The sequence below is a fragment of the Hyposmocoma kahamanoa genome, unplaced genomic scaffold (assembly GCF_003589595.1).
Source record: "Hyposmocoma kahamanoa isolate Upper Pololo Valley unplaced genomic scaffold, ASM358959v1 87, whole genome shotgun sequence".
NCBI lineage: Eukaryota > Metazoa > Arthropoda > Insecta > Lepidoptera > Cosmopterigidae > Hyposmocoma > Hyposmocoma kahamanoa.
This window is the reverse complement of record NW_020654422.1, coordinates 19,367,252-19,383,207: the sequence shown is the minus strand read 5'-3', so window position 1 is coordinate 19,383,207 and position 15,956 is coordinate 19,367,252. Positions and strand designations below refer to the sequence as shown.

Here is a 15,956-nt window from a genome sequence, read left to right as displayed (position 1 = left end):
TAGAGTTCCTTGTAAAAATGTTCGTTCAGGGAAATACTGGTCTACCTTGCCTATATCTGCTGCCAAGTTGTAATGTCAGCATTACTGCGTTCCAGTTTTGAAGTGTAATACGGTTAAAATAAGTGCGCTTTTGGCCACCATCTAACCTACAAGCACATCTATATAGTGGCTTACATGCAAGGAATTCCACTAAAAGTGGAAGCGTAACTCTTCGTCCGAATCTCGGTGTAACCCCAGTCTACGTCTAGTCCCCTGATGATAGACAGGACATGGCGGAATTATTTCATGCAATTCAGGGTGCTGGTACAACTACAAACACAAGGGTCTTATCAATTTTATGTCTTCGCTTCGCACTGCAGCTGTTACGGGACTTGTCGTCCCTTCACTTGATATCATAAAAAAAATTAAATGTACATTTTCTTTTTGTTTGTAATATTAAAGAGTACCTACACAATCTTTGAACGGACTTAAAAATTAAGGAAAAGTCCTTTTATAAGACTATTGTCCCATGTCATACACTAGCATTAATAACTTCCTTACACTTAACATCATAAACACATGAAGTATCCGAAAATAGTCGTCTATCCCCAGATGTTTTCCTGGTAGCTTTTTGTGTGTAGCAAAAACTACGTCGCCGTGGGAACTCTGGAATACTGAAAAAAATCTATGAAAAAGTCACGCAGATGTTGGCGAATATTTAGATTAAGTTCTTAAACCTTCACGTGTCAAGACAGGAAATGTTTTAGTTACAGACGCGTGCCACTTGCTCGCCTAACGGACTGTGAAATAGGCTTCTGTTTTTTTTTATGAAATCAACAATTTATGAGCGCATCCGACCCCTTTTGTTTTACAAGTACCACTTTGCTTGTGTTAACAATACCATTATTTATTTATCGACCGTAAAAACAACGTCCATTAATCTTGAACGCGATGTAGTATGTCACGATATAAGTTATCAGTCATCCACAAAATACCGAGTGAATTTAAAGATATTTTTTTCATTAAAAATAGGAACCAAAAATATTTTTCGTTTCATCAAATAGTTTTTGAAGCTTAATTAAGCAATAGATTCAAGTGAATTATCAGGAAATCAATATATAAAAAGATATTCTAATTATAAATTTAAGACCAATAATAAAAAAGAAGATTAAATATTATGTTTGAATACCAAATATTAATTTAGTATGCTTTAACATAATGATAGTGTTACCTTGAAGGCAATTAATTTATAATTTATCCGTAGATCAACTAATATAGACGGAACAATAATTAATATATAGGTATAACATATCAAAGATAAAAAAATACCGTGTATTTTAAAAAGTACAGATTTACAATAGATCTATTACCTACCTATGTCTTTGAGAATCAAATAATATAATCCCTTTTGAAAACACGCTTTGTAAAAGGCTACGTACTATATTGTTTTGTTATCTACATTTCTATTATCGTAATAAATAACAATTAGTAATAATTTCAGGGTCGGTAGACTGAAGAACATTAAGCACCTTTATAATAAAATTGACCTAATGCAAAAAATTAAGAAAATTAGTTTTTACCGTGAAACTATTTCAAACCCAATAGGTCTTAAGGTGGTTAATTTGGAACTGACTCATTATGGCTCCAATTTAATAGCAGTAGAGCCTGTAAAAGAGTTCGTCCAGGGTTGTACTGCCAGCTTACCTATTTCTGCCGCCAAGCAGTAATGCCAGCATTACTGTGTTCCGGTTTTGAAGGGTAAGGATGTTGGTGAAATTACAGGCACATGGGACTTGTCAACTTATGTCTCAGGGTGACGGATGCAGTGACAGTGCCCCTCAGATCTTTGCAATTTAAAGCTCTGAGTGGCACTGTAACTGTTACGGACAGACATGCAGCCATCGAGTATATAACCAGAAATAGGGACGAATTGCCATTTAATTTGTTTGAAAACTATTCTGCCAAATCATTGCGGTGACAACTGCGCTCCGATTGGCTAGTCAATTGTTTCACTTCAAATCGTCCAGTTTAACTTGAACTTTGCTATAATGGACGAAAATTGAAAAATTACATATTCAATATTTAATTACCGATGAAATGTGATTCCGTTTGCTTTGTAATTAGATGTTTTGCTGTTTTTCCCACACCACCGAATAGAACAGCACCCATTGTTAGAGATATTATCTTTATTACAATAAATACTCAATATTTTTGTAATACATGGAGACGTACACACAGGTCAGTTGTTGGCGCTGTACTATAGTTGCCAGGAATGGATGGCCCTTATTTCGTCTCTATTTCTGGTTATACACTCAATGAGTGTAGCTTACCAATAGGCACACGACTTGTTATTATTATGTTGAAATTCCACTCCTGTGGCGGTATGTAAACGCCGCAGGAGTGGAAAACACTAAATAGTATTGAATCTGTATAATACAAAGACAGCACGCCACCACCGTTGGTGATAAAGTGAGAGATTTCCAATGGAATCGATTTCGTTCCAAAAATCTACATTAATTTTTAACGAACGCCCTTTAGGTACTTTATTATTTAGAGAAACAAAACGGCTTAATCTTTAACAATTAAAGGTTTTTAGGCCAATCTGCTACGCGTAGACTCAAATATAAATAAAACTACAGTTTACATCACTTCGGCGGTTCTATATTAGTTTAACAAATAATTTTTATAACTAAATAAATTGAAGTCATAATAAAGGTTACAATTGTTAAAGAGAATTATCTAAATAGGATTTTGAAAACAAAAATTGTTGTTATAGGTTTATGAAAAACATGAGCAATGCATTTGTATTTTTAACAATTTTTATAATTTAAAGCACCGGACGAGGTGGCAGAGGATATTATGCGACACAGAGAGGAATGTGCGAATTGCGATTTATATCTTACTTCAAATGAAATAGAATAAAATTTGAATACCCATTGCCACGTCGTTCGTCGGTATGCGCTGTCCTGTAAGATTTAAACACCGTATTTTGTTTTTTTTATTATTTTCAATTTACCTTATAAAAATATTTTGCATTTCGTATTTCAAAAACAAGTCTTCAGCTAAATTTGAAAACCTCGTAACCCCGTTTCTGGACGTCCTTCAATTTTTACTCTTCATGAAAATTTGTAGACCCTTTTTTCGTTATAATATAAAATTATAATCATAGGTTGTCGTATTATTTTATATAATATATTTCTAGTAATTCTGTTTTTTGTGCGTATAGTCGTGTAATCCTAAAACTCGAATTCATATTTTAATTCTTAATAATAAATAACATACACACTCATAACCCCGCACTAGGGAAACCCTGAGTCGCGGGTGCCGTATAAATATTTTCCCGGCCCGTGAAAACCAGAAAAGAACCTGGGACTACATATAACATCACTATTATATAGAATCAAATTCACATTCAAAATACGTATAGTAATTAATATAAAGAATAAGTAGTTATCCGCTCATAAACTTGCCTGAACTACGAGTATCAGAACAAATTCATTCCTAGTCACTATCCAGGACAGCCAGACTCCAACCATGGACCACTAACTCAAGAGGACTGTTAATTTTCATATTACAGATCGTACCTCTAAAAAAGGTCAAAATTCTTATTAGTGTATATTATGTAAATGCAACGTGAGTATAAATTAATTCCTCTTTGATATGTAATATAAGAAGTCTATTTTTTATAATTATTAATACAAAGATCGAACACTCACAAAAAATTCCTTCGATCCGGCCTGATTCGAACCGACGTCTTCGAACATACCGTGCCAGACGCTATATCAACTAAGCCACGGAACGAACCAGCGGACCTCACAAATTTTTCTGTGTGCTTGCGTCGTATCTTTGTATTTGATTTTTCAACGACTATTTAGCCGTAGCGCCATCTATGAGAAATCTATGACGTTTCGTCACCCAGTTAGATACCTTTACAGCTACCATAGGGATAGAGATTTTTTCGGAATGTTTGACCTTTGTATTAATAATTATAACCAATTAGTGGAGTAATTTCACATAAAAATAATTGAATATCATAGGAAATGAAACTATTTTTCCGGATTTAAATCGCGTATATTTGTTTTTTTCAAACAAACCGAGGTTTCGGGCCCTTTACAGGTCCCATTGTCACGGTTGACCGTGACCATGGGACCTGTAAAGGGCCCGAAACGTCGGTTTGTGTAACAATCGCGAAACATCGGTTTGTGTAACAATCGCGAAAGCCTAAGAAATTAAATAAAAATTTAAAAAAATCTGTTTTTCTAAAATAGCTTTTAAAATATTGACCATGAACTAAACTATTTTCTGAACTTTGTCAAATTGACAAATATGTGTGTCAATAGATGGCATTGTGTGGTTAAAACGAATTTATAAAACAATGCATTCTAATATGGATAGATGGCACTAATCCCAAACAAAATAAAAGAAAAGCCGGCACTGTCCATTAAAATATGTGCAATAAGCTCCATCTATTTGATTTGATTGTTACCTTTGGTAATGTAAAACAAATTTAGTCGCAAAAATAGCTATTTGGTACTCGTCACGACATCTGTTGTACCGTCAGGTACTAAATACCCAACTACGCCATCTTGTATCGCGATTAACAGTCTTCTTGAGTTAGCGGTCCATGCTAAAACCAATTTAGAAAACAGTTCTTTCCGCAAATCGGGCCTGCTCGGGCCATCGAGGTCGTTAATTCAAATTTACTTCACAGGTAAACAAATTACTCTTAGCGCTTTTGCGAACTGCATCGGATTCGTATTCGTCCCGCATCCGAGGAATGATAGTCCGTAATGGATCACAGAGATCATTTTATCTCTAGGTGTTTGTACACTATTTCCTATATATATTACTATTTTTACTACTTTTACTATTTGTACACTATTTCCTGTATATATATTTTATTAATCGTTCAATATATAAACATTGCTCATTCGTCCATATTTAAACCTTTACAATATTCATTTATATAAATGTCTTAAATTTATTCGTGTATTTTTTGTCATGAAACCGTTCACATAAAGTTTTTGCTTCATTATAATTATAAATGGCAAATTTTGATTATTAATAGAAATCTATTTATAGAAACCATTGACTTACAAATAAATGAACGACGGGTCTAATACAAAAACCACGAAAAAAATGTCCCAAGTCAACCTATTTAAACGTAGTGACATGTAAAGGAATATGAAAAAGCTTTTAAATTGTAATGTCATCGCAGTACTGTCTAATTTTGCTTGCTTCGCTGTCAGTCAAACAAACGAAGACTAAAGCGTGAATGACGCTCTGTATACGATTTTAACGCCCTATAAGTTCGGACACTTTTTAGCGCGGACCCGACGTCCATATAATTGTAAGTCAATGATAGAAACGTTCAAGTTACCTCTACAGATGATTTGTGACTTTGTGTCAAAAACAGGTTGGTTATCACATTAATCTTACCGAAATTACATTTACTTAAAAACATCTGGCCGAATCGCGCCCATGTAGTTTCAATAAAGTATTCATATCTTGCATCATATATTTCATCCTCACAAATGTGACGCCACCTTATGTAAAATCAATTATTTCAATTAAACAATAAACCATTTCGTAATAATATTTATGACAAAAGCGATATCAATTGCTTGTAATCAATGACCTTATAGTAAACATGTTAATGTATCGAACTAGACACTGTTAATATATCTGTGCTACATATTTAGTTTAATAGGTTAAGTAAATCGATAACTGGAAAATCAATCCTACGATAGACAACAAGGGGTCACATTTCAATTACCTCCTTGTAAAGTCACCGCGCAAAATCTTACGCAATATGAATAATACAGATAAAGAGATCCATTACCTTATCACTGTGATATCTAGAAATAACCGATTTAATTATCAGACAAACGGAGTGTTAGCTTCAACATCTTTCGTCGTGTCTTTAGTCTTCCCTTTCTTTCCATATCTAAAGTATTCTTCAATTTGCATCAACGTCTTACCTTTAGTTTCAGGTAAATAGAAAAACAAGTAAACTGTACCAATTAAAGTCGACAAACCGTAAAATAAATAAGCGCCTTTGTGTCCAATACTCTGAAACATTCCAGGCGCTGTTTTGATCGTTGCAAAATATGATATTGACGTCATCATTACGCTTATACCAGACCCCAAACCTTTTGTTTCAGTTGCGAATAATTCACCAACCATGTTCCAAGGCAGTGGTACCACACCTAAATTGGACACAATCATATAAATCGTCATTAAGCCTAAAGTAACAATAGGTGAAAGATTCTTGTCGCCGACTGAATACAAATAAACAGCTAAAACTATTAAGGACAGAGACGTAAAAATTCCACTGATCATTGCCATTGGTCGTCGACCTTTACTTTTAAGTAGCACGCAAGCCCCGAACAAAGATAAGCATCGCAAAACATCTATGCTCAACATCGCAGTGTAAGAGTTCCTGTTGTTACCAATCAGTTCTGACATCATCTCCGGCGTATACGCACTTATTACGTTCACACCTGAAAGCTGCGTCATTATGAAGAACATCGTCATTATCACTAGAGGTTTGTAAAATTCCGGCTTCTTTATGTTTGCCTTTAGTGTGGTTATTTTGCTTTTGGTTTGGTCTTTATTCGCCTGTGCAGCTACCATTTTGTCTAATTCTACTATTGTATTAGGAGTTATTCCCCTGAACCATTTAAAAGAATTTATACACTCTTCTATTCTGTTCTGAGCTGCTAACCATGCTGGAGACTCCGGTGCAAAGTACAAAATAATACCTCCCGTAAATGGGAAGAGTCCGCATAGTAAAGAAGCATAGCTCCAATGAAGAATGGTACCGAAAAGATGCGACATAAGTACACCAAACGCAATGGCCAACGACAGAGATGCTAAGAAGAATCCTCTGTACTTTGGAGTACTTATTTCTCCAACGAATACTGGCCCTAGAGGACCGAGCCAGCCTTGACAGAGACCGGTGATAAATCTCCCTAATAGTATAAAGTAAATATTCTGTGCGAATCCTATGACTGCCCATCCACTGGTAAAAAATACAGACATCACAACTTGTGATGTTCGTCTTCCTAGTTTTTCCATCAAATATCCGGATATCAGGTTACCGAATACCAATGCGAACGATGCCATGGCAGCTGAAAAGCAATAAATAAATGAGTTACAAAGTCATGAATACGCTATTATTTCGTGCCCTTACTAAAGGAACATGTGGTGATTATATGCAAAGGTGTTTTATCACATACAAGTCATAAAAATAATACGCACTACAGTTAACAGTGAATATATATATGAATATTATAACTCTCGTATTTAGCATAAAAATTTATAATATTGTTTTATTTAATACCACAATGTTTTACTATCATGATATTCAATTATTTTTTGTAAAATAACTCCACTAGTTTGTTATGTTTGTTAATACAAAGTTCAAATACAAAAAAAAATTCCTTCGGTCTGACACTGTCAGGGCTCGAAACTGAGTCTGTACGCTTTCTCAGTGAAAACAAAACAGACTCTGTGTGTTTGTGTAGTTGGAACTAATTTCATTCATGGAATTTTTAAACCACTTTCCTGAAAAGTTGTCATTTTGCAGATGTGGCCTTATTACACCAATTGCACAATATAATATATAATAGTATATATATCAATGGACTAAAATGAGCCAACCCGAGATGGTTAGGCACCCGAGTCTATTGCTACGAGAGAGGGTTTATATTGGGTTTAAAGTCTCGAGGTGAAAACTTTACTTTTCACTTGGACTGTGAGACAAATTTCAATCATTTTCGCTCTACAACAAAATTACAAAGTACTTTTTTTCCAACCAGACACATACAACAAACGCGAGAAAATAATATAGCGTCTCCGCGGACAGTCATGGAACTAAAAACAGAGCGTAGTACTATTTGTTTGAGTTTGTTTACTGGAAGTAAATTAAAAAATTAGGAACTTTTTACTCCTTAGGGATCAAAGGATGCACTTCACTCTCGCTACGTAAGTACGTAGTAGTAAGTACGTATATTGACGTAGAACACGTAAAAAAAAATTATCACTGTTTTTATCGTATCTCTGTAAATAATTATATAAATCATAACAATTTAAAACAAGTGTGCTATTGTCGTCGAGTGCTGACTTCATTTATATATGCGACCTTACAGCCTCTGATAAAGAACTGATCTCATAACCTAATCATCGCAAATAACGGAATATTTTGTAACTGACTAGTTTTGTAAACACTTACGCATAAAAAAAAACACAAAATTAATCATCATTATAACATTTCTACTTAAGAGTACTTACACAATGTTTTCTGTATGTTGGTTTTGATTAAACGGATTCTGGTAAATAATTACCCGCTAAATAACTACCTACTAGGCATAGGTAAAAGAAGTACAACAGTAATAACTAATAAATTTTAGTTTAGTTAGTTTGTTTGAAAAAAAACAATAGCTCAATAGGCAGAGCGCAGCCCGGGTTCGGCGTGGTAACAGGTTCATGTTCTGTCAGGTCGAAGGAAATTTTCTTTATATTCGATCTTTGTATTAATAACTATAACAACACTATTACAAACTAGTTGAGATATTCCGCAAAAATTCATGAATATTATAATTGATATCTTGATATTCAATAAAATAATCAAAACAACAATAGGTTGATAAATAATTCAATGTAAATGAAAATATGCCTTAGCGCTTTTGCGCATCCGCTGCATCCGTATTCGTTCCGAAACCGAGACAACACAAATCTAGAAAACTTGGACCCACTTCGGATATCACTTGTGCACTAAGTCAGATTCTAATCAGAGAAAATACAAATATCGCTAGTACACCTAGAGTTAAAATAATGCCTGTGACATTTCGGACTGTCATTTCTCGGATTCGGAACTGGGGGTCTACTCTCGATCTCCGTCCGAAATCCGTCCGAAACAATTACTGCCAAATAAGCAATACTTGACCAAATGAAAAGACGCGTGATGCGAATAAAGCTTCATACTTGATACTTGTCTTTTAATTTTGTCGAATATTACTTATTTGACAGTAATTGTTTCGGACGGATGTCAGACGGGGATCGAGAGTAGACCCCCTGATACGAATCGGACGTAGTGCATTAACGCTCTTAGGCTGACGAGGCGTATTCAACACTGTTGTAAATAATATCTAAATAACAATGTAGCACGTACCTACCCACGATACCATTTCTGTAGAAATCTTCTGTTGACCATTCTCTTCCTGTAGTTGTGGTATGAGTATGGCTGAGAATCCTGCTGTTGTACCAGCTCCTGTGGTCAACAGGAAGGTGCCGAATGACATCAGTAACTGGAACCAAAAAATTGTCGAAGTTAATACGAAGATAATTAGCAGACTACCTAAATTTTACTGTATGTGGTATTTAGACCTATCTGAAGTAGTTACTTTTATAGAGCATTTTCGTAGCAGTAGAGCTAGCTCCTTGTGACAAAGTTCGTCCATGGTTCGTCTGTCGCCAAGCAGTAATGTGAACATTACTGTGTCCCGGTTTCGAAGGGTAAGGGTGCTGGTGAAATTACAAACACATGGGACTTGTCAACTTATATCTCTAGGTGTCGGGCGCAGTGGCAGTGCCTCTCAGTTCTTTGTGATTTAAAGGTCTGAGTGACACTGCAACTGTTAGGGACAGGCGTGACGCTTATCATTAGGCACACGACTTATTCATCCCGTCACTTAATATTATAAAAAAAATTACAATGCCTTGTTAATTAAGAATGTAATAAAAACTTTTTTCACAAGTAGACTATTACATGACCTATTAGTTCATTTATTTTTGTTCAAAATAAGAATCATTGCGATCGCATTTTGTCTTCCAATTCTTGAAAAGATTTTTATAGTAAGTTTGTTTTTTTAAATCGTTTAGATCATAACAAATTATTCGGGTTTGTCTTATTTACAATAATAATTTAATAAATGCCTATCTAAGTTAATAAGATACTTCTGCACTAAACCGGTTTCAAAAGGTAAATTCGTAACACCTACCAATTAAGTACGTAGGTACTGTGGTGCGTTCGTAAATCGATTAAATATATACTTGAAATTTTCTTTTCATCATATTTACTATTTAATAATTTGCTTTTAAATTTAAGTTTAATATTATAAATAAACATAAACCTAAGAAAACATCACATACGTTGCTCTGTAGGGCTAGCACGACAGGGCGCAACATACGCGAGAGCGACATGAAATGCGAGATCTCTCTGCGACAAGAGCAGTATATCGCGCTTTATGTCGCTCTCGCTCAACTCACGCCCTGTCGTGCTAGCCCTACTGATCCCAAAGTTAGTAACTAAAGCACTAGTGTTATGAAAAATCGGAACACAACGACGGTACCACAAACACCCAGACCCCGAGACAATACAGAAAAGTTAGTTTTTCTACATTTAACCAGCCGGGAATCGAACCCAGGGAATCGAAGCCACACGGAGTCAAACGTTGTAAAAAAATTTGACAACGTTCCTTAGCAGTCCAATTACACTATGTAATACGATTTTTGTTGTCAATATATTGTTTTTTAAATTAATTATATCACAAACACATGAGAAAACTTTATTTCCCTGCAAAAACTTTGCATATGTGATCAGATCAATGAAAATTTGAAATTAGCATACCTTTTAGGACAAAATACAAATTTTCGTGTTTTTCTTTATTTAGATACAAAAAGGAACATTATATTTCAAGTCAATAATATATTTCAAACAAAATTTTACTAAGGACCTGTGAGAAGTGTGAGAGAAATGTGTAAGTTTTGCGACATTATTTAAATACCAGTATGTAGCTTACACACTGCCAGCTATGTAAATACCATTGTAAAAGCTAGAAAAGTAAAGATTCAGGGATATAGATGGGCCGTCGGGTCATGAACTGTTAGCGCGTTTGTGCACTGCATCCGATTCGTATTCTTTCCGAATCCGAGACTGTACAAATCTAGAAAACTCGAACCCACTTCGGATGTCGCTTGTGCACTAAGTACAATACAAATTCAAGAAAATATGAATGTCGCTTGTACACATATCGGACCGTCATTTCTCGGATTCGGAATTAATACAAATCGGACGTGGTGTGCTCTTAGGAACGCATTCTAATTTAATTTAAGCTTATTTTAGTAATTGGTAGTAAGTAGCAAATAACATAAAAATGGTCGTTTGACATTGTCCTTGTATACCATTGACTTACAAATAAATTGTATACATTTTTTTTTGCATTAAAGAGAATATGTTAAAACTTGTGAATTGCACGAGCCCATAAATTAACTCGTCTCAAATTAAGAGCGGTTACACACGGAGACCTTTAGTAGCGATGCAAACGCGATGAAATAGCGACCCACGTTAACATATGCGCGCGATTTTAAGCAGCGATGCAAGCGCACAACTGCATCGATACAAACGCGCAATTGCATCGCTACACATGGGATTAATAGGCGATTGCATCGATACAGTCGCGCGTTTGTATTGATGCATTCGCCTATAGCGTTAGCATCGCTGTTAAACGTCGCCGTGTGTAACCACTGTAAGATCCTTTGTTTCAGTATCTTAGGACGTGTTCAAATTAGCCACTGTTAGACGCGCTGCAGCCGCGCGGCGTCCGCGCGACTATAACTTTTCATACAATTTTTAGAAGCATTGCAACCGCGCAGCGGCCGGCCGGCGGCCGCCAGTTGTTCCAGTCGACTTGACAATTTTGAAACTAATTACTACAACTGAATAGAACATAGCAGGTGAGTCATTTTAATGCCTATATGTGAAGTGTGTGTCCTAAGAACTCTAACCTCCCCCTAACTATATATCTTTTGGTTCTGAATGTAAGTGTGAAGAATAGTGTTAAAACGTAAAAATCCCATAAAAACCCGTAAACAAGGCAAAAACTATATACAAATATTTTTTGTAAATCGAGTTTTGTAACTGAGACGAAAGATAAAACAACACAAAAATCTTGGTCGCACTTAAGCAGCGCGGCAGTCGCGCGGCCGCCGCGCGTGTGCAGTGCAGCCACCGCGCGGCTACAGCGCTTCTAACAGCGGCTAATTTGAACGCGCCCTAAATGGGGACATCAGTACTCGAAAATCTTACTGAACCTACTAGTGCCATCAAGAATGTAACCAACAGTCCTAAAGGTTTCTAAACACTTGGTGCCCAATACCATCAAATTAGAAACAGAGCCTTTTCAAAAAAAAATATTACACTGTGTTATTAGCACTCGTGTAGATGACAATTTCCTAAATTAAAAGTTTTGATTTTGGTGTTCTAAGTAGGCACTGGATTGATACTGGGAATTCCTTAATGTGAGTACAGATAATTTGTGTGATTATCTCGCACATTTCCATTACCACATAAGTAAAAAATGTTGATACATACAAAGTATAATTAGTAAAAAGGTGCTTATTATCAAGGGGCTAAAGGAATTTCTTGATATTGACCATTGACTTATATTGAATTATATGGACGTCGGGTCTGCGCTAAAAGGTGTCCGAACTTATAGGGCGTTAAAATCGTACACAGAGCGTCATTCACGCTTTAGTCTTCGTTTGTTCGACTGACAGCGAAGCAAGCAAAATTAAATAGTACTGCGATGACATTACAATTTAAATTCAACGTTTTAGCTTTTTCATATACCTTTACATGTCACTACGTTTAAATAGGTTGACTTGGGACATTTTTTTCGTGGTTTTTGTATTAGACCCGTCGTCCATTTATTTGTAAGTCAATGATATTGACAAAGAAAAATACACAACAGTTCTTTGAAATCATTTTAGAACGGTTTTGTATACTTAAATATACAAATTATCACTTTAGAATTTAATAGCGTTGTGTTTATACGCTGCCTTATAGGTGTTTACGACGTAAAGTTAAACTCGACGTACAATACCTGTTTGCAAAGCGCGGAACCTTCGCAAGGACACAAACAATCGCTAAAATTGCTAAATATAACAAAAATATCATTATAATAAGTATCTATATGGAAAATTAATGCAACCACAAATGTTTTGGATAATCTTGAGCAGGTTTTTTACAATACGAAGTAATGGAACGAACAAATGTTGAGCGAAACGATTGTCTATAACAGTCGCAATGCCTCTCGGAGCTTTAAATCACAAAGATCGGAGACATAATTTGCCAAGTCTCATGTGTCTGTAATTTCACCAACACCCTTACCCTCCAAAATCGAAACGCAGTAATGTTCACATTACTGTTTGGCAGCAAGAACAGATAAAGTGGCACGCAGTACCTCACTGGATTAACTCTTTCACAAATAGCTCTACTGCTACTAGATAAGTTTTCTGAGTGCTGTGTACAATAATTCTAATCAAAATGCAAATTTACTGATTTTTTTATTAATATTCTTTTTTCAAATAGTGTTAGTATACAGTACATGTAGTGTTAGGATGTAGCTAAAAACTTAAAAATGGGAAAAAAGTAATAAACAAAAAAAACGCGAATAAATAATTACACAAGGGAAATAATAACTTGTTTTAAACAAAAATATCTTAATAAAGTCTATAATTAGTCTGATGTAATATAAATCTATAAAAATATACAATAAGAGTAGTAATGGAAATGTGCGAGATAATCACACGAATTATCTGTACTCACATTAAGGAATTCCCAGTATCAATCCAGTGCCTACTTAGAACACCAAAATCAAAACCAATTTAGGAAATTGTCATCTACACGAGTGAGTCTTAAATAATAATAATAAAGGTAAATAAAATAATGAATTATATACTAATTATTATTATTTTTAAATCACATATTTTTTATTAATTTAAAAATTCGTCCCGAGTCAAATTAGAGGGATCTTTTCATTAATCCGGAATCTATCTTTCTGAAGTATATGCATAGCATCATATATTATATTACTATTAACCTGTCATACTGACTATTTTTAAATATAGTAAATTTATAATTGTGTCTTCTTAATTATTTCTTAAAATCTTTTGATTGTGATTCCCACTGAAAAAGATAAATTGTGGGATTTGCCTTGATTTATGGTTTTATTGTTCGTGACTGTCATTTACATAAATCCTTGAAAGTTTAAAGTACCTCATAAATTGCAATGCTAAAATCTTGTTTTTACCTACATTAACGACTGCAATGTATCGGCTCTAAAGATTAATACATTCATTAATTGGCTAAAAAAGAAACATAGAATGTATATGCGATAATATTGCATTTTAATCCAACTGGGTCAGAAGGACCCATGTTTTTCCAGTGTATGTAATGTAAGTATGTCCATATGTATGTCACGCTGTACAGCCTGAACGGCTTGATGGATTTTGACACATAACATGTCGTTAGATTTGTTTTGATTGTGGGAGTGTCATAAGCTATAAAGAATTAATCAAGATAGTTAGGGAGGGATGTTATTTTTTTTGTGTTATTGTATTACGCTGGCTAAACCAAAAGAGGTACATCAAATTAATGTACGACAGAATTGTAGGTCAGAAAAAGATCTACAAAAAAGTCCTAGAAAGCATTTATCTATCTGCGAAGGCTAACGAACGATAACGATTTTCATGTTTCAAAATTTAACATCACAAAATTACTTATGTTCTTTAAAAAATGTGCCAAAGTCAAAACATTTATTGCATTCATGTTGCTACACTCATAGGTCTTTCGCACTCTGTAGTTTAAAAAAATATATCAATATAAACGAGTGTATCCTATAATTTTTCTTAGATTTCGATATTTGTATTGATAAATAATTATAACATACTTACTAGTAGAATAATTTCACAAAGTGTAATTGGACTTCATGGTAATAAAACATTGTAATATTCAATAAACGTCATATTAATTATATCAATATAATTACGAGTAAGTAAGTAAGTCCACACCTATCTATTTAAAAAAAACCATGACACATAAATCACACACCTGTCTCCGAAACGGCGCTCTAGGATTGGCACTCGACTCTTCTTCCTTGTCACAATAAAACATTTCACTCTCTTCTCCATTGTTGTTAATTTTCTCTAATTCACCCAATTTCTTGACACTCATGGCTGAAGTCACCAACAACACTGAGTCACATGGGACCGAAACAACTGCTTTATGAAGCAATCGCTACACTACTTCGGACACTATCTTATCATTACGTATTTGTCACATGTGAACTGAATAATTGTTTACATTTGTTATATAAAACTACATAAAACAGATCACAGATCTCGCCAAAAACTTTAACTCGACTGTACAGTAATAATAAGCTATGTTGCTCTGCCGAAGTCGTCACCACAACTGCTTTTAAGCGGATTGTACATATTAATATACACTCCCGGACAAATAATTCGAGCCACCTCGCATCAGTATTAAATGCCCTAAGCTTAAATAATGTTGGGTTAATGAAGAACTATCGTACGCAATTTTGAAACTAGTATATTAAAAGTCTTCTCCATAAGTCCTTGTTGGAAATTTGGACTTGCGAAACCGGGGGAAACCTTTTTCTTCAATGACAACACTGTTTTTGTATTCTAGCCCTTTAAGGCAAAAACGGCTCGAATTATGTGTCCGGGGGTATATTATGTTATCAAATTGGTTATTATATGTTTAAACTACTACGCATATACATAATATATAACGTTACAAAATTATTACCTTTGGATTTTATTGAATACCATGATGTTTTGACTGCCATGATATTCACATTTTTTAGTTATTTTTTTATGATGCTAAGTGACAGGACCTGGTGTTAAGCGACATGCAGTTGCAGTGCCAATCAGAGCTTTAACTCGTAACAATCTGAGGGATCTGATACTGCGCTTCTCACCCTGAGATATAAGTTGAGAAGTCCCAAGTGCCTGGAATTTTACCAGCACCTTTACCCTTCCAAACCGAAAAACAGTAATGCTCATGTTACTGCTTGGTGACAGAAATAGGTGGCATAAGTTCCCTGGATAAACTTTTTCCCTAAGAACCCCACTGCTACTAAAAAGTGAAAATACTCCTCTAGTTTGTTATG

General features: G+C 34.8%; 1 protein-coding gene across 1 annotated transcript; it reads right to left on the bottom strand.

The window, feature by feature from the left end:
* Window positions 1-5,254: 5,254 nt before the first annotated feature.
* On the bottom strand, window positions 5,255-15,164 carry LOC113235175 (facilitated trehalose transporter Tret1-like). Its single transcript, XM_026470787.1, has 3 exons — window positions 14,876-15,164; window positions 9,155-9,290; window positions 5,255-7,112 (listed from the first exon to the last, which is right to left on the bottom strand). The coding sequence occupies exons 1-3, from the start codon at window positions 14,996-14,998 to the stop codon at window positions 5,860-5,862; spliced, it is 1,512 nt and encodes a 503-aa protein (XP_026326572.1). The 5' UTR covers window positions 14,999-15,164; the 3' UTR covers window positions 5,255-5,859.
* Between the last annotated feature and the right edge of the window lie 792 nt (window positions 15,165-15,956).

Coding starts and splice junctions, on each gene's coding strand:
- LOC113235175 (XM_026470787.1), bottom strand. CDS start 14,998: ATGAGTGTCAAGAAATTGGGTGAATTAGAGAAAATTAACAACAATGGA. Junction 9,291..14,875: donor GAGCGCCGTTTCGGAGACAG/GTGTGTGATTTA, acceptor TTTTGGTTCCAG/TTACTGATGTCATTCGGCAC. Junction 7,113..9,154: donor AGAAATGGTATCGTGGGTAG/GTACGTGCTACA, acceptor ATTGCTTTTCAG/CTGCCATGGCATCGTTCGCA.